The sequence below is a fragment of the Tachypleus tridentatus genome, chromosome 8 (assembly GCF_004210375.1).
Source record: "Tachypleus tridentatus isolate NWPU-2018 chromosome 8, ASM421037v1, whole genome shotgun sequence".
Taxonomy (NCBI): domain Eukaryota; kingdom Metazoa; phylum Arthropoda; class Merostomata; order Xiphosura; family Limulidae; genus Tachypleus; species Tachypleus tridentatus.
Genome location: NC_134832.1, coordinates 136,419,772 through 136,445,997, shown reverse-complemented (window position 1 = coordinate 136,445,997; position 26,226 = coordinate 136,419,772). Strand labels below are relative to the sequence as shown.

The 26,226-nt window shown below is 33.1% G+C and overlaps 1 protein-coding gene across 2 annotated transcripts; it reads right to left on the bottom strand.

Moving 5' to 3' along the window:
* Positions 1–8,644: 8,644 nt before the first annotated feature.
* LOC143223587 (uncharacterized) lies at positions 8,645–25,802 on the bottom strand. Of its 2 annotated transcripts, XM_076451716.1 has the most exons (6): positions 25,649–25,802; positions 18,850–18,992; positions 18,120–18,281; positions 16,273–16,455; positions 15,173–15,387; positions 8,645–10,540 (listed from the first exon to the last, which is right to left on the bottom strand). In XM_076451716.1, exons 1-6 carry the CDS (start codon positions 25,660–25,662, stop codon positions 10,115–10,117), a joined length of 1,143 nt encoding a protein of 380 aa, XP_076307831.1. In that variant the 5' UTR covers positions 25,663–25,802; the 3' UTR covers positions 8,645–10,114. The 2 variants fall into 2 exon arrangements, with proteins under 2 accessions (XP_076307831.1, XP_076307832.1); XM_076451717.1 differs by lacking the exon at positions 16,273–16,455.
* Positions 25,803–26,226: the final 424 nt, after the last annotated feature.

Below are 26,226 nucleotides of genomic sequence, written 5' to 3'. Positions count from 1 at the left end.
ACATACAGCACTGTGCGAAAACATTAGAACAAGAGAAATTCTGACATTCTTTCCATTTTATGGGTAATTTTTCCATGTCATTACAGAATGTATATTTCGACACTACAGTAATGCTTCACTGATACATGTTAACAGTTGAATGAACCAGGATGAGAGTGCTTATCATTCTTTACAATTCTCATACTCTTGTAACAAGGGCATGTCATGAGAGTTCTGTTTGAATGAACATACTGATCAAATGTATGGTTTGAAATAACTGTTATGGTACTCCATGCAATGTATATACAAAAAAGCATGGAAGGAGCTAACATAACACAAGAAATCAATTTAATAACACTCCACAAATAAACCTTGATAAAAACAGTATTTAATTCTATATATTAAGTTTTGTTGTCATACCACAGTCCAAACAGCGTAGAGAATTGTCAGTAGAGCAGTGTGTTCATATAAAGCTTTATGTACTGGTTGGACTCTCTGACAAATGTTTCAGGCTTGAAATGTTCCTAAAACACTGTCAAGTTTACCCTAAATTGTGAGACCGAGACATGTACATTTTAAAACAGGAAAGGAAGACACAGAAAATCTAAATTCAACGATACTGATGTTAAGAGTCATTGTTTATGCAGCCTTCAGGACAGAAGGAATACTGACGCTGATCTCAAGCATGAGACAAACAACCATGTACCAAATGACAGAAAAGTGTCCAGATCTACAGTATCAATAAAACTAAATGAGAATGGAATATTTGGTTGTGTAACAGTTTAATAAACTTTAGCTTTGATTTCCAAATGTTGTCAAGAGACTGAATTTTGCTAAAAAGTACAAAAGCTGGAAAAGGTTGTTATGGACGGATGAGTCCAAGTTTGAAATATCTGATTCAAAGCGTAGGTTGTACATCCGAGGTATGAAGAGTGAAAGATACTTACTTCAATACATATCATCTACCGAGAAACATGGGGAGGTGGTGTAATGGTTTGGGGCTGTTTTGTGCAGAGGCGACAGGAGATACTTGCAAAATAGAAGGAATAATGGATCAGCATCAGATACTAATCCATCATGGTATATCCAATGGTTTGTGTACTATTGACAAGGAATCCCACTACCAAGGAGATATTGACCCTAAACACTCATCCAACCTGTGCAGTAATTACTTAGCAAAGCAATGTTGGAGTCATTTAAATAATACAATGACCCCCACATAGCACCGATTTCAACCAATTGATGAGATCTGAGATTTGATTGATCAAGAACTTGCCAAATAAAAAAAAATTACTTTCAATGAAACTTTATGGTAGTGTATTACAGATACTTGGAGTAAAATTCCAAAGAACACTTTGATTAAATATGTTACAACAATGCCTGAAAGACTGTCTGCTGTTATTAAAGCAAAAGGGGCCCATACAATATTAACTGTTTGCTGAATTCAAACACTTCCACTGAGTTTCGGTTGTACTAAATATGAAGATTAATAACATTTTAAAGTTTTACCTGTGATTTACTTTTCATCGTTTTTTTAAAGTAGCCTGAAATCTAATTTTTGACTTTATCTTAATAGTTTTGCACAGTACTTAAAATCATTTTGATGGTTGAATCACGTTTCACTTTTTTGTCTCGTTTCGCAGTTATCACTGAACATATGAATGTACTGTGATTTATTTTAGTGTTAGAGAGAGGCTTTCTTTATTTTTGCTAAAATATCATGTAATTCACGAACCTGTTGAAAGGTTCAAGTAGATAATTTACTGTAGAAATCAACATAAAAGGATTTAATCAACGAATTTCTCCTACGAAACAGCTACTGCATTTACTCAACAACGAATTTTAGTAAGCACAAAGCTACACAACTGGCTATCTGTGCTCTGCCAATCACGGATGTAAACACCAAATTTTTACAGCGTTAACCTGCAAACTTAACCTTGAGCCACTGACAGGGTTACCCAAATTCTACTTCTTTCAAAATTGAAAACCAAAAAGCTACTCCATTATTCTTTTATGCTGGCTTTAGGCTTAGATGAATTTCACTTTTTTAGAATGGATTCTATGGATGTTGAAAAAAAACCAGTATATCCCAAAATTGTAAAATATTTCTTAACAGTGAACACTTATGTGGTATTTACTTTTATAGTAGCTATCACTGATAACACTCTGTAACAAAAGTTTTACTTTTTCTTGTTCCTGGACAGAAAGTGTTATTTCCCAATTGCTTATGCCTAAAGTAAATGGAAAAAACCTATTTTTCTCTTCAAACTTTGCTTTTTTGATCTGGGAGCGTATAAGAACACTGTATTTTGGGGCTGATACGTGAAAGTGATTTACATTACAGTAGCAAATCTCGAAATTCATTTTTGTATAACTTTAGTATAAATACATGTAAATCTTGATTCATATGTTGTTTTATTCAGACCTTATGTGAATGAAAATATGCAAATTTGCCCGTTTTTACACAAAAATAAGTTAATTTCTAAATTTCATTATCCAGGCCAAAAGCAAAGTTTGAAGGGAATAATAGCCATTTACTGTACTTTTACAACATAAGCAGTTAAAAAATAACACATACTATCCAGGAACAAAATTTGTGTTACATAGTGTTATTACTTTGGTTTCATCATTAAGCTAACATTTTGAAATAATTCATTATTCTTAGCTTAATTAATTAATTAATGGTTCAATCAGTTTTAACGTCACGTATACACTAAATTAAACAGTGATACCACTCAAACAATTCCCAGATTTAGCTTATAGGTTTCTCCTAGAACTGAGCTTTATTTTGACGTCAGAAGCAAAGTTCTTCGACGAATTATAAGAAATTCGATAATATTCCATAGTATTTGAACAACCAATCATTAAGGATATACATTTTTTCACTTCAACTTCCAGCTTCTAAAACATGACACCCTAAACTGTAGTTACTTACCCTACTGTTAATTCAGTTCTGTTCCTTCCATGTTCGAACATAGGTCTGTGACGTGATGACATCCAGTAACCATTATCTGACTTTTGTATGTTTCTTAACTTTTAGACATTAGCAGGGATGATAGGAGTTACGATACAATACGAACTATGTCTCTGACTAAACACCATTCAACAGTTTCTTCACTTTAGCAAACAAAGTCTCTCCTTACGAGTGACTTTTCAAAAGTTTCTTCACTTTAACAAACAAAGTCTCTCCTTACGAGTGACTTTTCAAAAGTTTCTTCACTTTAACAAACAAAGTCTCTCCTTACGAGTGACTTTTGAACAATTTCTTCACTTTAACAAACAAAGTCTCTCCTTACGAGTGACTTTTCAACAGTTTCTTCACTTTAACAAACAAAGTCTCTCCTTACGAGTGACTTTTCAACAGTTTCTTCACTTTAACAAACAAAGTCTCTCCTTATGAGTGACTTTTCAAGTTTCTTCACTTTAACAAACAAAGTCTCTCCTTACGAGTGACTTTCCAAGTTTCTTCACTTTAACAAACAAAGTCTCTCCTTACGAGTGACTTTCCAAGTTTCTTCACTTTAACAAACAAAGTCTCCCCTTACGAGTGACTTTTCAAGTTTCTTCACTTTAACAAACAAAGTCTCTCCTTACGAGTGACTTTTGAACAGTTTCTTCACTTTAACAAACAAAGTCTCTCCTTACGAGTGACTTTTCAAGTTTCTTCACTTTAACAAACAAAGTCTCTCCTTACGAGTGACTTTTGAACAGTTTCTTCACTTTAACAAACAAAGTCTCTCCTTACGAGTGACTTTCCAAGTTTCTTCACTTTACCAAACAAAGTCGCTCCTTACGAGTGACTTTTCAAAAGTTTCTTCACTTTAACAAACAAAGTCTCTCCTTACGAGTGACTTTTCAACAGTTTCTTCACTTTAACAAACAAAGTCTCTCCTTATGAGCGACTTTTCAAGTTTCTTCACTTTAACAAAGTCTCTCCTTACGAGTGACTTTCCAAGTTTCTTCACTTTAACCTAGTCTCTCCTTACGAGTGACTTTTCAACAGTTTCTTCTCTTTAACAAAGTCTCTCCTTACAAGTGACTTTCCAAGTTTCTTCACTTTAACAAACAAAGTCTCTCCTTACGAGTGACTTTTCAAAAGTTTCTTCACTTTAACAAACAAAGTCTTTCCTTACGAGTGACTTTTCAAAAGTTTCTTCACTTTAACAAACAAAGTATCTCCTTACGAGTGACTTTTCAACAGTTTCTTCACTTTAACAAACAAAGTCTCTCCTTATGAGTGACTTTTCAAGTTTCTTCACTTTAACAAAGTCTCTCCTTACGAGTAACTTTCCAAGTTTCTTCACTTTAACAAACAAAGTCTCTCCTTACGAGTGACTTTCCAAGTTTCTTCACTTTAACAAAGTCTCTCCTTACGAGTGACTTTTCAACAGTTTCTTCTCTTTAACAAAGTCTCTCCTTACAAGTGACTTTTGTTTTTAATCTTAACATTAAGTCACTTATCTCTGAGTTTGAGTCAAGTTAGTGACCTTGCCAGTTTGACTTTACATAACTACATGACTATTCGTATATTGTCTGCAGCCACTTATTACCAGGTTCCTGTTTGATCCGGATGATGTTTTGGGTTTAACCAACTATCATCATAAGGCTTTCTATACATGACTTATTCTAAGCACAAGTATGTTTCAATGTTTTAAATATTGTCATACTGACTATCTAACCAATAGCGTAAATAGATATGGCTATTCTAATTAACTGATTTCGAAATTACGTAGTTTATGTAGATTGTATGGATTACTTTGAAACAGTGGATAATGCAGTCATATGCGTGCTCGTAATTATATATATAAAACGTTAGCTATTATTAATTAATACATTCATATTTATTAGAAACTGATAGCAGTGAAAATCTGTTGGTTCAATGGGATCTTGGTTGATTTACTGAGTGCGACATCTGGAAAATAAGTGCCAATATTCGAAATGGAAGGTTAAAACATATAAAAATTATTTGAAATTTCATTTAAATTATACGAAGTAGATATCGGTCAAGATGTATATATGTGTGTGTAGTTTCAGAACTGAGTCTAACAGTAAGGAAACTGTGGTGGTATTTAAGTTTTAAGCAAAGTCGTTATTTTAGGAACTAAATCACGAACTAGTGTAAATATTTGTTAGTTTTTAATCAAAGTTTTAGTTTGATTTAACTCAATTTTAAGTTTCCTTTACTAAGCCCCTAATCCCATTGCTTATGAAGTTTCAAATGCAGCCCAATATATGATTCAATTTTAAATAGATTCTTTTATTTTGTTTAGTACTATCATCTTATTCAGATTATGGAAATCATTTAGATTAAAGACTGTTTATTTGTTTTAGAGAATAGTCATATTAGTTTATCTGCTATGTCCACCGCGAGGAATCAAACTCCGAATTCAGGTGTCGTAAGTCCGTAAACTTGCTCCTGTACCACGAGGAGACAAATAGAAAGGAGCCGACATCAGTCAAGAAATACAAGTAATCACAAAGTTTGGAGTGTTTGTAAGTGACAAACGAAGAGTAATTTAAATATCTATATGTCTTTAGTTGTGATTTTACAAAGTTAAAACAATTCTTTGCAATTAGCACTGATACAACAACACATTCTATTGGAATATGAGTTATGTTACATGCCACGTTTAGTTAAACCACAAAACCATCTATCTATGTAATCATATGCTGAACAAAAGTATAAAACTGCATGCCAATCAGCGTTAATAGCAGTCAAACACAAATTTAGATGGTTTAGGCTCTCAACACAGAGGACGTCTATGTAACGTGCAACATCTAAGATCTGCTTTCGATAGAACATCCCACTGTTACATAATGCCAATTTGTATACATTAAAGGTCTGGGTGACATTATGTAATAAAACATAGAGATACCACTCTACATAGTGTGCTGTTCTTAAAAACATATCATTATGGCTCGATATGACCGACTGCTAGAAGGACAGGTTCTAGCTGATATGGTACCGTCGGAACATATCATTAAAGTTATTAATGAATTTCACTTACTGAAATATATGTATATAAACAGCCATAGGTTATCTGCTGCTAGTAGAATTAATTATGGACGATCTGATACTACTGGTATATACCTTAAGGTATATATATGAACTTCTAATACAAGATTATATCATTCGAGTTCTAGATGAATTGATGCTAGTAGAATATAGAGGATTTCAAACGGCCTGATGCTACTAGTACATATCACAGGACTTCAAGATGGTCTGATGCTACTGTAATATACTTTAAGATCTATAGATGATCTACTACTACCAGGATCTACGACTACAGATGGTCTAACGTTACTATAATAAATCATTAAAACTGTCTTCATGATAACAAAAAACATTAGGGCTCAAACATATGTAATAAATCATAGCCACACAAAAACAAACAAAACTGTAAAACGCTAGCGTTTTCGACTTATGTGAAACAAACGCGATATTGCACGTCCACCTTTTTCCATCTGTTTTATGACAACACGATAATCAGATAAACTACATTTTGATGAACATATTCATGCAACAGTTTTTATTCATTTTACTTTTGTTCTGTTTCTTTAAGAATAAATATCAGTGTGTTTATTCTAACTATCATAATAAACAGTAACGTGGATGGAGGTCAAACGACACCTTTTTTTTTAAAGCGCAAAGCGACGCGATGAGTGCCCACGACAGGTATCGAACTTCACTTTTAGCGTTATAAGACCACAAACTTACCGCTGTGTCTCCGAGGAACCTTTAAAGATATAGTTTTAGGTAATAAGAGTCGGATGCGTTACTTTTTCCACATGTATCAACGTTACCATATTGTACAACAATGTGAAAGAGTTGAGAAAATATTTCACAATTTCAAGACCACATATATTAATTATTACACTTTCAGATAATAATATAAGATGAAAATTGAAGCATAAAAGAGCACGAAATGTTTTCGCACCTTGTTATAGATGCACAAATATGGGTTTGTTAGTTGATTAAGGTTTGGTTTGTTTTGAATTTCGCGCAAAGCTCCTCGAGAGCTATCTGCGCTAGCTGTTCCTAATTTAGCAGTGTACGACTGGAGGGATGCCAGCTAGTCATCAACATCCATCGCAGACTCTTGGGCTACTCTGTACCAACGAATAATGGGATTGACTGTAACATTATAACACCCCCACGGCTGAAAGGGCAAGCATGTTTGGTGTGACGGGGATTCGAACCCGCGACATTCGGATAACTAGTCGAGTGCCTTAACCACCTGGCCATGCCAGGGCTTGATTACGGTAGCACTAATTATGTATGTTCTGAAACAGTTTTATAAACTAAGCTCCCTTATTCAGAAAAAAAAAATTAGAGAAGTCTTGCTGTGATAGATTTAAAAAAAAAAAGTTAGAAAATTCTTTGCAATAGGTGAACAAAAACATAGTGGCGACTTCGGTAATAATAAAAATGAGACATTTAAAAAATTCTGTCATTTCTTTGTAATTATCAAATGTAGAATTCAATTCTTTACTTTGTATGCTTAGTTTTTAGTATTTTGTAGATTGTTATTTTTGAAAGAATAGTTGTTAAAATCTTATGAGAACAAAACATTATATACATGTAAGTATTTTCTTTACACCACTAGTGTTTGTCCAGAATAGTGTGCGCGCGTTTTTATTATAAAAAAGCCATATCGGTGTAACGGCTGTGTCCACCGAGAGGAATTGAACCTCCAATTTTAGCGTTATAAATCTGTAAACGTACCGCTGTCTCGGCGGGTGACTTGTCGTGAATGTAAACTTTTTCTTAAACTAGCTGAGAAGTAGGCTAGTAAATGCGTTCTTTAGTCTGGGTCTATTGTACTTTAAAGGTAGACATACGTACATATGTACATACACACATACATATACTGTATATCACCGTTTAGACGTGGATCTCTCTTCGATCGTGATGTGACTTAGTGATTTCCATTTCTTGTAGCGACTGGTTGGGGTCACCACTGTAATAGTTTCTGGTTGTCTGTTACATTGCTTTTGAATTTCGCACAAAGCTACACGAGGGATACCTGTGCTAGCCGTCCCTAATTTTGCAGTGTAAGACTAAAGAGAATGCAGCTATTCATCACCACCCACCGCCAACTTTTGGGCTACTCTTTTTACCAACGAATACCTGAATTGATCATCACATTATAACGCCCCCACGGCTGAAAGATTACTAGTCGAATACCTTAACCACCTGGCCATGCAGGGCCCTGTTACTTTAGAACATGAAACATGTTAATTTTCCTTTATTTTAATGGCAAACATGCGAATATTAGTCATTTGCTTATAGAATAGTTTTCTAGAACTAGAACGTGTTATCTTCAGCAGCTTACAGCTTACACAGGTTATCTTCAGCAGCTTACAGCTTACACAGTGTAATACTCTGGTTGAAAAGTTCGATAGGTTTAGCGTTTTATATTAACTTCTTTAATAACGAAGAAACAATAATAAATCTTGCGATTGGACTTTTAAATTTTTTATCAGAATCTATTTCCCATGCATAAATATAAAAACACAGAAGTTTAGCTGATTTTCCAAAAGTTAATATGTAGTTTTTACCTCTAGACACATTCGTCACATTTTATGGGATTCTTTATAACGTTAGTGCCTTGAAAACTTAACAGTATTTTACTATAAAATAAAAACCATTCCCAAGCATGAATTGTTTAGTATCTTCAGTTTATTTCTCTATAGCTATTACAAAATTTAAAAAATCATATTGTGATTCTAATAGTTAAGAAAATTCAGTAGCTGAAAACTCACAAGATATTACAACAAGGAAACCATATTGAAGGGTTTATCCGTAGAGAATACTCAGAATAGGCCATCTTTATGAGAAACTAACTTTGTTGATAGCCATTGTATCGCCAAAGCCATAAAAAATATTCCACCATATTACACGACTATTTAATATCTTTCGTAGAAGAGCGCCAAAAGAAGAAATGTAGAAGCTGGTGGTGGTTTCTGAATGACAACTGATTCATATCTGGCTCGAGTGGCTTACTAACAACATCAAGAGAACTTTGAATGTATCACGTCATTCGAATGGAGTGACTGAACGTATTTCACATATAAGAACAGAATTCCTCAGTACAATACTTCGTTACCGTGTTATATTAACGGCTGAAAAGATATGGGAATACAATCCACAACTTAACTTTCGCGACCCGTAAGTAAGTAAACGTGAGATATAAGAGCAGAATGTCAGTTTAACGACTCTGTATAAATTAATAATTATGGTTTGTTTCAAGCTTTAATACATAAAACTATTACCTGGGCTACTTATAACAAAATATTTAACACATTTTGTAAATTATAATACGGTTATATATGTGTTCGCATATATAACCTTTTTGATATTTTTATATTAACAAAACTGTTTTCAGAAGCCTGTACTTTAGGCTAAGTAAAATACTCTAACACTAAATAGTTTTCCATTGGTTGTTAATTTATTTGGAATTAGGTTTTAACTAAGAAACTAAGATAAAATAGACGTTGAAAGAATGTAAAATGCATTGGATGATGCTATATATAATATATATTATATATACAATTATTATTTATTTAGGCATTTTTGTTTTCAATAATTATAAACATTACACATGTTGTTATATAGTTTATAATTAAATATCTGTCCTTTTAGTTCAAGTATTTATCTATCTTTAATTATGCAGTTGAAAGGTAAACAAATGTGACCGATTTCACTTTATAGAATAAAATTAGCTATTAATTTATATCCTTGTCGTTTGGAGTTATCTTTCTTAAAGGTAACACCAACTAAAATACTTTCATTAAAATTGTATTTAAATCATATTATTTCTTCTACAACTACAGCAGTTCAGCGATTGCCATTAGATACGTAAAACTATCAATGCTAAGAAGTTAAAAGGCTGTGCATTACGTTTCTAAATTAGAATCAAATTCATATAACATTCAAAACACGTATAACCACGATTTCACTGTTTATAGTACAACTACAGTTTTACTACACATTTAACACAGCGTACAAGTGATTTGGAACATTATCTTTACTTTAACATGCCAATCGCTTTGCAACTCGAAAGAAACAACAACACAACAACGAATTTAGACGACATCTTACTGAATTCAAACAGCTTCTGCCATTCAGAATTCATTCAGGAGCATACCTTCGGTAATCGTTCTCTCCGTCGGAACCATCATCCAAAAGTAAGCTCGCTAGCGTGTAGAGTCGTTCCAAGTCCTCGGCATTGTCTGTGTTATATAATTGGTGGCGCTGAATGATTTGCCCCCATTGACCGTTGTCGTCTAACCTTGGCATTTGCGGTGACCTCTTCTGGCTTGGTAGCACAAAATACCGGTAATCAGTTGGGTAAGAGAAGGAACGTCGCATGATCTCCCTGTAAGGGTTTCGCCACATGACCTCCGACTCGGCGTTTTCTTCTTCCGTAGGGTAATTGTTGGAGTATAAAGTAGGCAAAGGTACGCCATCTGGCGGAAGCATCATCTCTGTGTTTTGCACGTCATTAATAGGAAACGGTCGCCTATCTTGATAGGGAACGTCCTGCCGCAAGTGACCCTACGATATTAATTTAATTTAAAAAAAAACAAACGCTTCATCTAAGTTTAACATTCATCAAGATATGACCTTCTTGTCTTTACGAAGAATTATCAAGCGTATCCTACTTTGATCTATGATCATATTCTAAGTTAAATCTAATTATGTTTTCTTGTTCTATGTTTAACACTACAACGTAAAACAGTGACTTTATAACAGTGAAAAATTGCCTATGATTAAGAAAGTTATTTTGGTGAGTTGATGAAGTGCAACTTAATGAGACGAGTTACGTTCAACTATCATTAGTACAATTTATAATTTGTCGTGAAACACGATAAGCTGTTATTGTTTTGAATTAAGCACAAAGCTACTCAATGGCTATCTGTGCTCTACCTACCACGGGTATCGAAACCCGGATTTTAGTGTTGTAAGTCTGCAGACATACGGCTGAGCCACTAGAGGGCGATGGTAAGCTAGTCATGATAGGACTTAAGTTAGTCCAATAAAAATTGGCATGAACTTAAATATTTAGTAAAAGAGGCAAATGTTTAAGCCAATTTCTTTCTTTCGGTGCAAGGAACGTGTAAAAATCAAACCTTGGGGAAATGTGCTTTTTTAATTTTTATTTCAAACTTCAGAATGGTGATCAATTGACCTAAACACTTTATATATTAACTTCTACACCAAATACAATCAGGGTTTTAATGAATGTGTCTATTTTTTACGGCTAAAGAATCTAATGAAACGGTTTGTTTGTTTGTTTTTGAATTTCGCACAAAGCTACTCGAGGGCTATCTGTGCTAGCCGTCCCTAATTTAGCAGTGTAAGACTAGAGGGAAGGCAGCTAATCATCACCACCCACCGCCAACTCTTGAGCTACTCTTTTACCAACGAATAGTGGGATTGACCGTCACTTTATAACGCTCCCACGGCTGAAAGGGCGAGCATGTTTGGCGCAATGGGGATGCGCACCCACGACCCTCAGATTACGAGTCGCACGCCTTAACACGCTTGACCATGCCGGGCCCTAATGAAACGGTGCTTGACCTAACAACATAGCTGTCGTTTATGAACTGTGCAGATTTCTCATTGCCTAAATGTATTTCTGCTTTTCTAATATGAGTTCAACATAAATCTTATAACAACAACAACAGAAATGAATCAATTAAAATGTTTGGCTTGTCTTAAGCCTCAGCTGCTGTAAAATGTTCCTGGAGAGACCCGTTTAAGACAGATTGGTCTGAAAGATGACAAACCCTCTGACAAGTATATGGACAACAGTGTCTTTTCAGATACTATAATATATGCTGCAGAGAAAGAATGGTAAAATCTTTATCATTTATTTCGTTTAGGTTTTTTAAATTGCCATCGTACTGAGGAATACGTTTCTCTGATAGGGTGTCTCAACCTCACGGGAGTTGACAGCAAGAAGAACCCCTGTCTTTGTATTTGTGAATGAAACGTCTTGACGTTTTACAAGGAAACTGCCATAGCTAACACTTTCTTTTTTTGACACAAGTTCAATTCTGTTGATGCATGAATGTTGTCCAGGATGACGAGGACCAGTAATCAAAATGGAGTTTTTCAGTACATAGTAAACCTTTGGAGCAGTGTGAACATTTCGTCATCGCTAATAGAGAAAATAATCACGTGATTTTATTCCAACTCTTCCAACAAGTAAGATTTGTTTTCAGACGTATGACGTTTCGATTACTGGTGAGATTATTATTAAATAAAGAGTATCTTGTCTTACGTGTTCTCAAAACTTACAGATTTTACAGTAAGTTAAGTTTTGATAAACTATATCAGTAAGTAAATTCGAAAATAAACTACCAATCGTGTGATTCGTTTGTAGTTAAACACAAAGCTACACAATAGGATATCTGTGCTCTGCTCAAGCAAGATAGATATCGAAACCTGTCTTATGGCGTTGTAATTCCGCAGACATACGATGTGCCACTAGGGGGCTAGTCATGTGACAACGTGATTTTTTTTTTGCTTTTTGGAACAATGAAGAAATTATTAACTTAATTCCTAAAACTGCATTTGTTAATCCAATCCACACAAGTTATCCAAAAGTCTTAAACTGCCATCATCCTCATGGAGATCCAAACAGAAATATTGTCGATTGGTTAAAAGTACTTACTGATTAGCACCCACTACAACTCTTTCGATATGACTTGTTATAATATGTCATGTCATACACTGTCTTTATTACGCTACGTTAATGGTTGTAGGGGAAATGGTGTTGGACCCGGTAGAGGGCAGACTCACAAACAGCTTTTCATTTTTGTCAATTAGAAAATTAGGGTAAATTAGTAAATTAATTAGTAAATTAATTAATTAGTAAATTAATCGCTATACATTATGTCTGAGCTTGGACATTGTTACGTCATTTTTACTGGGCCCGGCATGGTCAAGCGTGTTAAAGCGTTCAATTTGTATTTCATGTCATTACGAACTTTACTCTGTCAGTAATTTCGACAATGTTAGACCTTTAGCTTAAATAATATTTCTACTGAAAGACCAAACTTTTACCGAAAAAGTTTATAACCCAATAAATTATAACATGAATAAACACAACTTTCTTTTCGATAGAACTGACTTTGTCTGGTGGTGGGGATCGGATCAATACTCGAGTATCTTTCCAAGAAATTCAAAACAAACAAACATTTTTACTGACCTAATTATATTATTGGTTCATTTTAACTACCGGAAACTATGTAGTAATGTTATAATTGATATGCCAGTTAAATATTAACTTTAAACCACGGCTTAAAGGATGAGCATGTTCGATGTACTTCAGTACGCAACTAATATAACCAATAAATTATAACATGAATAAACACAACTTTCTTTTCGATAGAACTGACTTTGTCTGGTGGTGGGGATCGGATCATGTCATCGAACATGCTCATCCTTTAAGCCGTGGTTTAAAGTTAATATTTAACTGGCATATCAATTATGACATTACTACATAGTTTCCGGTAGTTAAAATGAACCAATAATATAATTAGGTCAGTAAAAATGTTTGTTTGTTTTGAATTTCTTGCAAAGATACTCGAGGGCTATCTGCGCTAGTCGTCCCTAATTTAGCAGTGTAAGACTAAAATCATCTTAACCTGAAGATGACCTAGGAAGGTCGAAACGTTGTTCTCTCCTTATCAATAAAAGGGTTAATACCCATACCAGCCGTTCTGAGCAACATACGTTTGTTCCTGGGTCTTCTGAGACCACCGTTAAGTACTGAAGTTTTTGCTATTCTAATTGGAATGCTGCAAATGACAAAAAAGAAAAAGATATCTAAGTTCAGCTGTTTTGAGTAAAAATAAGTTGATCAAAACATATTTTCGGTAAAAGTTTGGTCTTTCAGTAGAAATATTATTTAAGCTAAAGGTCTAACATTGTCGAAATTACTGACAGAGTAAAGTTCGCAATGACATGAAATACAAATAAAAAACGAAAAAAACTCGCATAAAATCAAATGAAAATTAGTCCTCCCCGACAGGAGAGAATGAATAGATAACAAATGCATGAACGAAACAGAATCGTTGTAAGAATGAGGTTTAACGGAGAACGTCTCAGCCACGTCACGCATTCACTGGTTGAGCCCTAACCACCTCACCATGCCAGGCCGAATAGAATCACGAGTTAAAGTGTTCACCTTAACACGGTCTGATATACAAAGTGGAGGTGAAATGTGTTATGTCCAGAGTTATGTTAATTTTCTGTATGAACTTTACAAAGTCGCCTTAAATTATCTGCATCAAGGGCTAGTTTAAGACAAAAAGAATTCACAGGTTTTAACAACACCCACATGAAAATCGTCAAGCAGGTACATAACCTATTATTGTTTTGAATTCTTACGTAGATGTGCTGGTTTGTTTGTTTTGTTTTGGAATTTCGCACAAAGCTACTCGAGGGCTATCTGTGCTAGCCGTCCCTAATTTAGCAGTGTAAGACTAGAGGGAAGGCAGCTAGTCATCATCACCCACCACCAACTCTTGGGCTACTCTTTTACCAACGAATAGTGGGATTGACCGTCACATTATACGCCCCCACGGCTGGGAGGGCGAGCATGTTTAGCGCGACGCGCGCGCGAACCCGCGACCCTCGGATTACGAGTCGCACGCCTTACGCGCTTGGCCATGCCAGGCCTAGATGTGCTGGTTACTGAGACATTGAGGTATAATTGTAGTTTCTGTACAGTTATGACGCTCGAAAGTAACACATAAAATATATATACTTATTTTAGAGAATTTCAACGAAATATTGCTGTTTAGTTATATAAGATTTCCACAAAGAAAAAAAAACACTGAATTGTAAACTAAAATCAGATATAGCTTGTCGCCTGTTTGAAATAGCCGCTACGTATGATACTCACGTGTCACACCAGCAAAATCTCTTCCTTATGATAATTGAGTTGAACTCACTACATCTACATTTAAAAGCTTAAATACATCCACCTATCGGAATATCTAGGGTATGAAAATTAAAAATATATATTATTTTAAATAAAACAAACAAATTGAAAAGCACTTATAAGAAATAAAAATACAGAATTAATATTTTAATGAATGACATCTAAACAAGAAATAAAAAGTAAAAAAACTTGTTTTTCAGTGAATTTTTTCACCGTTGTAAAAAACGAACCTCGTACTGTTTCTCTTGGCTAAGAGCGTTCAACCATTTAAGTATTTGTTCCACATCTGCGTGTCGTTTTAAACGCATGGCCCGCCTAGGAAATCGTCGAGCGGCGTTTAACATTTCGTCCATGTTATTTTTTAAATTTCTTTTTCTCATGTAGCTCCTTTTTCGACGATAGATGGCGTCACTATAATCATATGGCCTGTACTGCGAGTAATCGTCTGAAATAAATGAGAGACAATTAGAATTGGTGTTTATTGTTATCAACAGACATAAGTAGAGGTTGCCCAAACTTACAAAACGTTTTTCGGTACATTTATAATGAGAAATTATAATAGTCGTTATTTTGGATATTTTTTTTTTTTTTTTTTTAGTGCAAAGCTACACATTGGGTTATCTGCGCTCGCCCACATTGGAAAATCGAAATTCGGATTTCATTATTGCAAGTATGTAAAGTTACTATTGTCTCATCGGAGGATTACTTACTACTTTTGTTACAATTACAGTTTGTTATGTTAATTAATTAATCTTAAATTAGTTCAGTCCTTTCTCTATCAAGCTATCCCTCTTTTGGTAAATACAATCGACTAACACATTTACTTGTTTTAAAGCAAAAAACACGTTAGGATCTCTGCTGTACCCACCGCGGGAAATCGAGCCTCGGATGTTGGGGTTATTAGCCAATAATCTTACTGCCTTCCCACCATTAAAAAAACAATATGTTTTTCTTGGAGTTTAGCGAAAAGCTCCACAATGGGGTATCTTTGATCTGCTCACTACGAGTACCTAAAACCAGTTTTTCGCGCTATAAGCCTATAGACTTATTATTAGGCACTGGCCGGGTGGGGGTGGGGATTCAATACAGAAAATAAGTTGGAGGGATTTTTCAAACAGAATAAAAAGTAGTTGAAGTAAAGAAACAACCATTTTTAGTCAAATTTATTTAAAATTAAACCTTGTTGGTTTTAACTACACATTCACGAAGTTTCACGTAATTCAAATCAATAAAACACTAAACAGGTTTACTACTGATCTACCGAACCCTAACATGTTTTAAGTTGAGCAAGTTTAAATCTAATCTAGTTTAGAGCACTGGCATATCTCACCATAAATATCAGTTGCTGAGAGAGATCCAGTGGCTCCATCTGACTCAGATCCGTACGGTTCACCTCTGTACGGGTTGGTAACACTTAATACAGAAGGGGTGTCCATATATCCGAAAACGTCCAAGTTTTTATTTAAGCCTTGCTTTTTGTCTTGTTCTTTTCCGTGCAACGATTCATCACCAGCTAAGGAGTTGAATGTATTATTTTGTCTATTATAATTTGGGCAAACATTTAGTAGAATTAACTTTTTTTTTTTTTTTTTTTACATTTATATCATTAAAACTAAACTACTGTAACAACTAGATTATTGTAAGACTTAGTGACTCCTATAATCTTCTGTAACTGTACATCTGTCTGTGACACGACCAAAGCGCTATCTTTAATGACAAAAACGTCCTGCTTTTTAGGAATAAGTAACAGTCTCCTAGTGGGCCACTGTAAGTTTACATACAACGCTAAAAAATCCGAAGTTCGATTCCTCGCGGTGGAAGTAGGGCGTACTACAACATTAGAAAGTTTATTTATGTTAATAATTTGAAAGGCTTAACATGATTGATAACAGATTACAAATGCTGGAAGAATGAATGAATGTAAAATAAATGGAAAGAACAAAACGGTTTGTTTATTTGTTTGTTATTAAGCACAGAATTTGCACAATGTGCTTATTATCTATGTTAAATCCACCACAGAATCGAACCTCTAATTTTAGTGTTAAAAGTCCTTAGGGTTACCCTTGAGCCACAATTGGACATCATGACTATTCAGTATTAACGCTAAGATTAATTCATTTACTATTTCCAAATTTTGTTAAACCAAAAGAATGAAAATATTCTGTTTCCACTCGTTGTTTTTTAATATTTGTTTTTGATGAAGTAATTTCAACCATGATAGAAATAATATTTAATCCATCCTAAATAAAATCATAGTTCTGTATTGCTTACAATAAAATGGCGTTGCAAGTCCATAAACCTATCACTGGCCCATTAGTGCATATACATTCTAGGAAAAAAATGTTTAATTGACTTTAGTAAATAAAATATGTTTCTTGTTTTAAAGTATAAAATTCAACTGAGCGTTTACGCCTCTTGAAAGTAACTAAATTGATAAATATAGCACACCGGATCTGATCCACGCATGCTCAGTGCATCTTTTGTATAGTTACCAGCAGTATTCAGACTTGAAGTGCTCGAAATAGATGTAAAGTTTTACAATTAGCTGTTTATTCTATACAGTTGAGACCCAATTTATCTATGTTGTACGAAGAATAGATACAACCAATAATAAAGTTAATTCTAGAAATCGCGAATTCTTCCTTTGAACTATATTTGGAAAAAATGGAATTAGAATTTGTAGCCTGGATGGGACTTTATCTGCTCAAGGGATAAATGGTCAGATTAGAGACCCTTAAGGTTCAGTTATAGCGGTACCCAGTTTAAAATAAACGTGTTGCAATCAGCCAATGAGGGTTTCGCCTGGCTTTTAATCGAATAATAGCATTGACTACCCTTTTATAAAATATCCACATCTGAAAGTCTGAAGTATGTTCACTGTCATCGCTCTGTAACCCATGACCCTAGGATCCGAAGCCCGACTTCGTAACCACTAGTCCGTGCCTGGCCATAACACCTGGGTAAATTATTCACCGTCATGCATCGATTTCATCAGACAGGGAAACTATAAGGTATTATAATTAGGATTTAGGTTTAGATGTATGATTTTCTTTAACCAATTTTATGTCATGTTTACAAATATACCATAAAGATATAATCCAATGACCTAAAACATTCTCTTTTTTTACATAATATTGAATTGAATTTAACAGACAAAACAATCAAACAAAAACTCACCTGGATATTTGCCAGTTTTATCTTCTGTATGTGAAGATGAACCGTTTTCACCATCAGGCGATTCCGAATCTTCTGAGTTTTGAATTTTTGGAAAATTGTCTGTTGTTGAGGAAGGTTTGTTTTGTTGGTTTCCAAACACGAGTTTCTCTTTTGAACGTTTTTCTGGAATACAGGAAATACACGCTTTAAATTTGAACTTCAGCAAGTTCTTAATCTCTTGAATCATTGAAAACGTAGGCAGTTAGTGTTTAAAAGTATTGCTACTTATTTGCGTATTAAGTAATTTATAATAATGTATTAACATCTGCTGAAACAAATAATGATATTATTTCCAATACTAAAGAGAAAATTTAAAGAATATTTTCGTCGCTTTAGAGATCATATTTTGGATGTCTTGTTGAATTTATCAAAACTAGTATCTCCTTCAGAACTACCCAGATAACTTTCTATGGACCAATTTGTATCGTTACTTCAATTAATCCTGATAAATATTTTAACAATAATTTTTAAATAAACTTTATTATTCCTCTAATGATTTCTGTTTTTCTGTTTCTCTAGTCAGTGTTCCAGCGTGAACAGTCTAAGTTTTAAGGAATATTGCTATAAATCCTTCCGAACATAGTAGGAGATAATACGTCTCTCTTTTCGTGACAACATACTTAAGGTACATTTAGGCCTCTTACAACGAGAAAGAAACCCACTGGTGTGACGTTAAAACACTAAAGCCTACCTTTTGCTCCTAGGTCATTGTTGTTCTCTGTCTTTTTTTCCTGTTCCTGAACAGTCGGAGCTGCTGTTGCCATGACAGCAAGGCAGACCATTAACAGGGTGAAAGTAACAAACTGTCGTTTCATGGCGGTCGGAGATGATCTCCTACAGATAACATATGAACTACGTAAACATGTTAGCTACTTTAATTGTAGGGCAACTCCTTAAATTTGATCATTAATTCGGCTGTCAGGTTTTGGAATGAGATCAAATTTAAACATAGTTAAAACTATTTCTTTTACGTCTCTCAAAAATTACTGATATGTGGTTTTTCTACAAAACAGTAATCATTACATAACTGCACATTCATACTGCGCGCGTGTGTGTAGGGGAAAGTATACACATAAATATATTTGCCTCGTGCTATGGTGTTTATCAATACTTCTGTTTGGACTTCATTTTGGCTGTTATATCGGAAAACAACGGAAGGATGGAAATGTTGTTATATTCTAGTATTTCCTCATCAGAGTTTAGAGTTAATGCACTATTGAGCTTAAATATACGTGCTAATTATATACATGAATGTGTGTGAAGTTATATGTATACGATACAATGTTGCTTTTTGAAAAATAACGGGCTAGATATTTCGACCATAAGTTATGTAAGATTCAAAACACGAGCATTAGTCTGACACACTTGCTAAATGTTGAAACATTTTTAAATAATTGGTAAAACAAGCAATTCTTGAAGCCTGATAGATCTGTTAAATGTTCAGAATTTTTAATAAAATTGGTATTGGAGTTTCTAGTAAATCATTCTTGAAGTCTGAAAAACTCATTAAATGTTCATAAATTTTAATAGAAATGGTACTAAAATTTCTTAGGAATCATTCTTAAAAATTGATGAATCGTTAAATGTTCACAAATTTTAATAGAAATGGTACTGAAATTTCTAGTAAATCATTATTGAAGTCTGAAGAATCGGTAAATGTTCACAAATTTTAATAGAAATGGTACAAAAATATCTGGTAAATCATTATTGAAGTCTGATGAATCGTTAAATGTTCATAAATTTTAATAGATATGGTACTGTGATTTCTAATAAATCATTATTGAAGTCCAATAAACTCGTTAAATGTTCATGAAGTTTAATAGATATGGTACTGTGATTTCTAATAAATCATTATTGAAGTCCAATAAACTCGTTAAATGTTCATGAATTTTAATAGATATGGTACTGTGATTTCTAATAAATCATTATTTTAAGATATGGTACTGAGATTTCTAATAAATCATTATTTTAATAGATATGGTACTGTGATTTGTAATAAATCATTATTTTAATAGATATGGTACTGTGATTTCTAATAAATCATTATTTTAATAGATATGGTACTGAGATTTCTAATAAATCATTATTTTAATAGATATGGTACTGTGATTTGTAATAAATCATTATTTTAATAGATATGGTACTGTGATTTCTAATAAATCATTATTTTAATAGATATGGTACTGTGATTTCTAATAAATCATTATTTTAATAGATATGGTACTGAGATTTCTAATAAATCATTATTTTAATAGATATGGTACTGTGATTTGTAATAAATCATTATTTTAATAGATATGGTACTGAGATTTCTAATAAATCATTATTTTAATAGATATGGTACTGTGATTTGTAATAAATCATTATTTTAATAGATATGGTACTGTGATTTCTAATAAATCATTATTTTAATAGATATGGTACTGAGATTTCTAATAAATCATTATTTTAATAGATATGGTACTGTGATTTCTAATAAATCATTATTTTAATAGATATGGTACTAAGATTTCTAATAAATCATTATTTTAAGATATGGTACTGAGATTTCTAATAAATCATTATTTTAATAGATATGGTACTGTGATTTGTAATAAATCATTATTTTAATAGATATGGTACTGTGATTTCTAATAAATCATTATTTTAATAGATATGGTACTGTGATTTCTAATAAATCATTATTTTAATAGATATGGTACTGTGATTTGTAATAAATCATTATTTTAATAGATATGGTACTGTTATTTCTAATAAATCATTATTTTAATAGATATGGTACTGAGATTTCTAATAAATCATTATTTTAATAGATATGGTACTGTGATTTGTAATAAATCATTATTTTAATAGATATAGTACTGTGATTTGTAATAAATCATTATTTTAATAGATATGGTACTGTGATTTCTAATAAATCATTATTTTAATAGATATGGTACTGTGATTTGTAATAAATCATTATTTTAATAGATATGGTACTGTGATTTCTAATAAATCATTATTTTAATAGATATGGTACTGAGATTTCTAATAAATCATTATTTTAATAGATATTGTACTGTGATTTCTAATCAATCATTATTTTAATAGATATGGTACTGTGATTTCTAATAAATCATTATTTTAATAGATATGGTACTGTGATTTCTAATAAATCATTATTTTAATAGATATGTGATTTACTACTCTGTTTCTTCACCCTTTACTTTTACTTTGCATGAGGTTTACGATATGTATGATAAAAAATAAAAATAACCATCCACAAAAAATATGCCCAGAGAGAAAGGATTTATTAAAGTTCAAAAGTAATGTTTTAACTTATATATATTAAAATTAGAGAATAAGTCTTCACATTTGATTTACCGTAATATAAAATCGCTTAAAGTTTGACATGTCGACATGATAAAATTAATGAAGAAATTAAACAGTATATTACTATTTTCTAACTGTACTCTGAACTATGGAAAATAAGTTAATATCAACAAGTTTTATCTGTTGTCCTGTGGGTTTAATATTTTGGCACGAAAGGATGCTATTGATAACAGCGTCCTCTGGTTACATTTTCTTTAATACGTGTATATTTATATATATTCAATTTCTATAAAAAATTGTCAGACTTTCACATAATTTCTAAACTAACTTCATTATTATTTTCAAGAAACACAGAGATTGATTTTCACTTGTATAACGGCTCCCTTGAATGAGCTTAATCCAACATATTTTATTGCTTGTTTATTCAAACATTTAAAATGTTCAGAACAACTCACTAAATCACCAACAAATATTATTTTGCGTGTTTCTGTGCAATGAATGTTGCCAAGCAACGCCATTAACTAAATGTGTTTCTTCATACACTTACAGCAATCGTTACTATAAGTCCCTGACGTACCTTCTATTGTCGTAAAGCTTTCCAGGATTAACCATTACAGACTTAGTAAGTCCATTCGACAACAACAACATTTCACGAATAATCAACTTCTTAGTCCGTACAGACTATACTTTGTCGGTTTCGTGTCTAATATTTTTAGGGTTAAATAGAGGATTCTGAGTGTACACTTGCGTCATTGGAATGATTCGTTACGTGTACGATTTTATTATTAGTTTTATGTAATGTAATACTTTATTTCTCTTCAATTAAGTTATACAAAGATAACTTTCTAAAATTATAGAAAAGTTTTAATAGACAATAGTCTGAAAGAGTAAAAACCCCTGACGAAGTGTTTACTTCGAAGAACTCTAAAGCCGTGAGGTAACGCAACATGAGGGTCCGTGTGTGTGTGTATATGTAGATAGATTTATTTTTCTTAAAAACACACCAGAGAACGAACTATCGTTATGTAATACGTCATGGGAGGACCTAGTCTACGTCGTTTAAACCAAGTTTCACCCATCCCACCTGCATAACAAAAACGAAGTAAGAGGATGTACGTGTTCAAGTCCACAACGTTTCACATCTTTACGCTACCCACAACAAGAAATGGAAAGACAGTTGTTTTCTTGTTTCACAGAAACTAAATCTGTCTATATTTTTTCTGAGATTCAGACATGCTATGTTCAACGCTATTATTCCGTTTGGTGTAAATTTATTACGATTTTGTAGCTTTTTTTTCAAATACATAAATATACGACACGTGCGAGGTCATAGAAAGTGTTTTGTTTTAAAAGTAAATAAAACCAAGGTTAAAAATAACAAATATTTTAATTTCTTGCTTTTGAAGTTCAAAGGTCATGCTGTATTGCAATATATGTGCTGCTTAACTCCTCTCTCGTTAATATTAAACTTATTTACACTCTAAGTATTTCTTTCTCTGTCCTAAATTTCAGTCAAATACGGTCTTTATTTATTGTTTCAACCATTCGCATCACTATACAGTAGTGTGTTGCCTGCCAATGAGTTAGTAGACACCACAATAATGTTATAAAAGAGAAGCTTAATTTTGCAGGTTGTACTGTTATGACGTCGGTTTGTTTGTTTGTTTGTTTTTGAATTTCTCGCAAAGCTACACGAGAGCTATCTACGCTAGCCATCCTTAATTTTGTAGTGTAAGATTAGAAGGAAGACAACTGGTCTTCACCACTCACCGCCAACTCTTGGGCTACTCTTTTACCAACGAATAGTGGGATTGGCCTTCACATTATAACGCCCCCACAGCTGAAGGGGGCGAGCATGTTAGGTGTGACGAGGATTCTGGCCATGCCTGGCTCTATGACGTTGGTAAAACGTGCACATACCATAAATCACGAGAAAAATTATGTACTGCAAGTGATTTATTTATGGTTGGACATGTTACGTTTCGACAGAACATTAAACAGATAATGTGCTTCCTCACCCGAGCAACTAATTTTACACATTTCTTTTATGACCAGAAATCAATAACCAAAACATAATCAGATCTTATTTAAAAGATTTACCATTGTCAGGGGGAAGTGTTCAGTTGACAAGATTTAACACAAAGACCTGTTCAGTCGACCTGATATATCATTCTAGCTGAGGTCAGAGAAACGTGTGCATCCGACTTGATTTAACAGGTTTTTTTCTATTGTCAGAGAGATATGTTTAGCTGGCCTGATTTCACTTCCTTCTAATAAATATGTGTTTACAGTTAGATTACTACGTCTGGTGATTTACTTTAACTACTAATAAGTCATATTTAAATAATACTAGTAGGTAACTCACCTCTGATAGCAACACATTCACAGTTAAATAGCCACATCTAGCAACATTACCTGAAGTAATAATAAGTCATATTTAAATAATACTAGTAGGTAACTCATCTCTGATAGCAACACATTCACAGTTAAATAGCCACATCTAGAATATTACCTGAAGTAATAATAAGTCATATTTAAATAATACTAGTAGGTAACTCACCTCTGATAGCAACACATTCACAGTTAAATAGCCACATCTAGCAACATTACCTCAAGTAATGATAAGTCATGTTTAAATAACAACAGAAAATGATAACTTATGTTTGATGGTTAAATATTTCTAGTTAAATAGCTACATCTAGCAACTTACCTCGACAACGAGTAACTCATGCTTCAATAGCAACAACTGATAACTGACATCTGATAACACTAAGTAACAAAATTTTTACTTTTCTTGTTCCTGGGCAGAAAGTGTTTTTTCCGAATTGCTTATGTCTAAAGTAAATGGAAAAGACATATTTTTCTCTTTAAACTTTGCTTTTGTGACTTGGGAGCATATAACGAAAACATGATGGGAGACTATATTTAGGGGCTGATACGTGAAAGTGATTTACATTACAGTCACAAATCTCAAAAAACTACTCACTTCTAAACATTTTTGTATAACTTTAATGTAAATATATGTAAATCTTGATTCATATGTTGTTTTATTCAGATCTTATGTAAATGAAAATGTGCAAATTTGCCCGTTTTTACATAGAAAATTGGTTAATTTCTAAGTTTCATTATCCAGGTCACAAAAGCAAAGTTTGAAGGGAATAATGGCCATTTTCTGTACTTTTACAACATAAGCAATTAAGAAATAACACATACTATCCAGGAACAAAATTTGTGTTACATATTGTAATTACACGTTCTTGGTTTAAATTTAAATGTAAGAGCTTTTAACTTGCGTGTAATAAGAGCAAGTGGACAACTATTAACTTTGTTCTGACTTTAGTAAGTAAACAGTTAAACTGATATAAACTTCTTATAAATGTACTAGTTTTTTTAGTAAAAAAAGATACCAACCATTCTTCAAGTATACACCCTTAGTTTTATAAGTTACCTAATGGTATTAGTACCAAAAGTAAGCCAATAACCATCCTATATTCTATTTTATAGCTAAACAAAAACATTGGATTACATACGTATAATGTACGGTTATAAACTGTTGGCTTGTATAAAGTTTAAAAAAAAAATACCTGAGGTCAGAATATATTACTTGTGAAGGCAACAGCTTATCTTGTTTCTTTATTGAATGTTTTTAAGACACAAAATTTTCACTTATAGATAAATTTATTATCTAAAGAAATGGAAAAATAACGAACAAGTTAAAAACGACGGATAAAACAGATAAAGTATCTCAAAGGCGAGAACAATTTTTTTATCTGTTAAAATTTTCAACGCACGATATTGTTTTTATCAATCTCATATCGTGGTCTATCTAGTTCAGATGGAGCCACAGTGGATGATAATATGGCCACAGCCATCAGCTCAGAAATAAAAACTTTCTTGTGGTAAATAACAAGCGTTTCGTGTCTAAGATAAACAACATTAACTGTTATTACTTCTATTTTTACACATTTGTTGAATAACATATTCCACCAAATAGGTTTTTTTACTCAAATATTGTATCGTGATTGCACAATTTTTACTTTATAGTACAATTTATAGAACTTTATAGCAATTTCAAGAAAAAATATACATTGCTCTTAATACAAAAACTGTTTCTTTTGGAGCGGAAATATTATATTTTTTCTTTTCAAAGCCATAAGCCTATTTGTTTCTCTTACCTAAACAAAAGCATGGTCTCTTCCCTGTCTACGGATCTTCTGTGCTACTGCAGTATAATTGCATATCACTTGGAAAGCGTCAGCCCACGCATAACGCACCACCATGAGAAGCTGCACTACGCACATGCTCACGACGGTTGTCATGACGACTGATTATCGATATATGCCGCCTACTCATAGCAACAGCAGTAGCCTTAACGACATTCTGATTAAACTTTAGTCTGGGTTGACCGAAATACCGTAATCTCAGGTAAAAAGTAACCTGTATTTTATCGATCGAGCTGACTTAGCAACGAGATGGGCAACGCTTACTTGTTGCATGCCAATAAATAAAAATCACATAGATATTCGTGATTTCCTAACCAATAAGACAACAAACATGGTTTAGAACTGCTCAAACCGAGAGTATGTTAAAGGGCATGTTATTTACTCTTGTTAAAGCTACAAATTTTAGTCTGAATGCTTAAAGGGGCTAATTTGTTATAACTGTATTTTATTTTGCTTCGTCTATTTCACTGTTTCAGTTACATTTAACTAAGCCTAAATATGAAAATGTTTTGCTTTGTTTATTACCAAGA

Coding starts and splice junctions, on each gene's coding strand:
- LOC143223587 (XM_076451716.1), bottom strand. Junction 16,456..18,119: donor TAAAACTGGCAAATATCCAG/GTGAGTTTTTGT, acceptor TCAACTCCTTAG/CTGGTGATGAATCGTTGCAC. Junction 15,388..16,272: donor CTCAGCAACTGATATTTATG/GTGAGATATGCC, acceptor CATTTATTTCAG/ACGATTACTCGCAGTACAGG.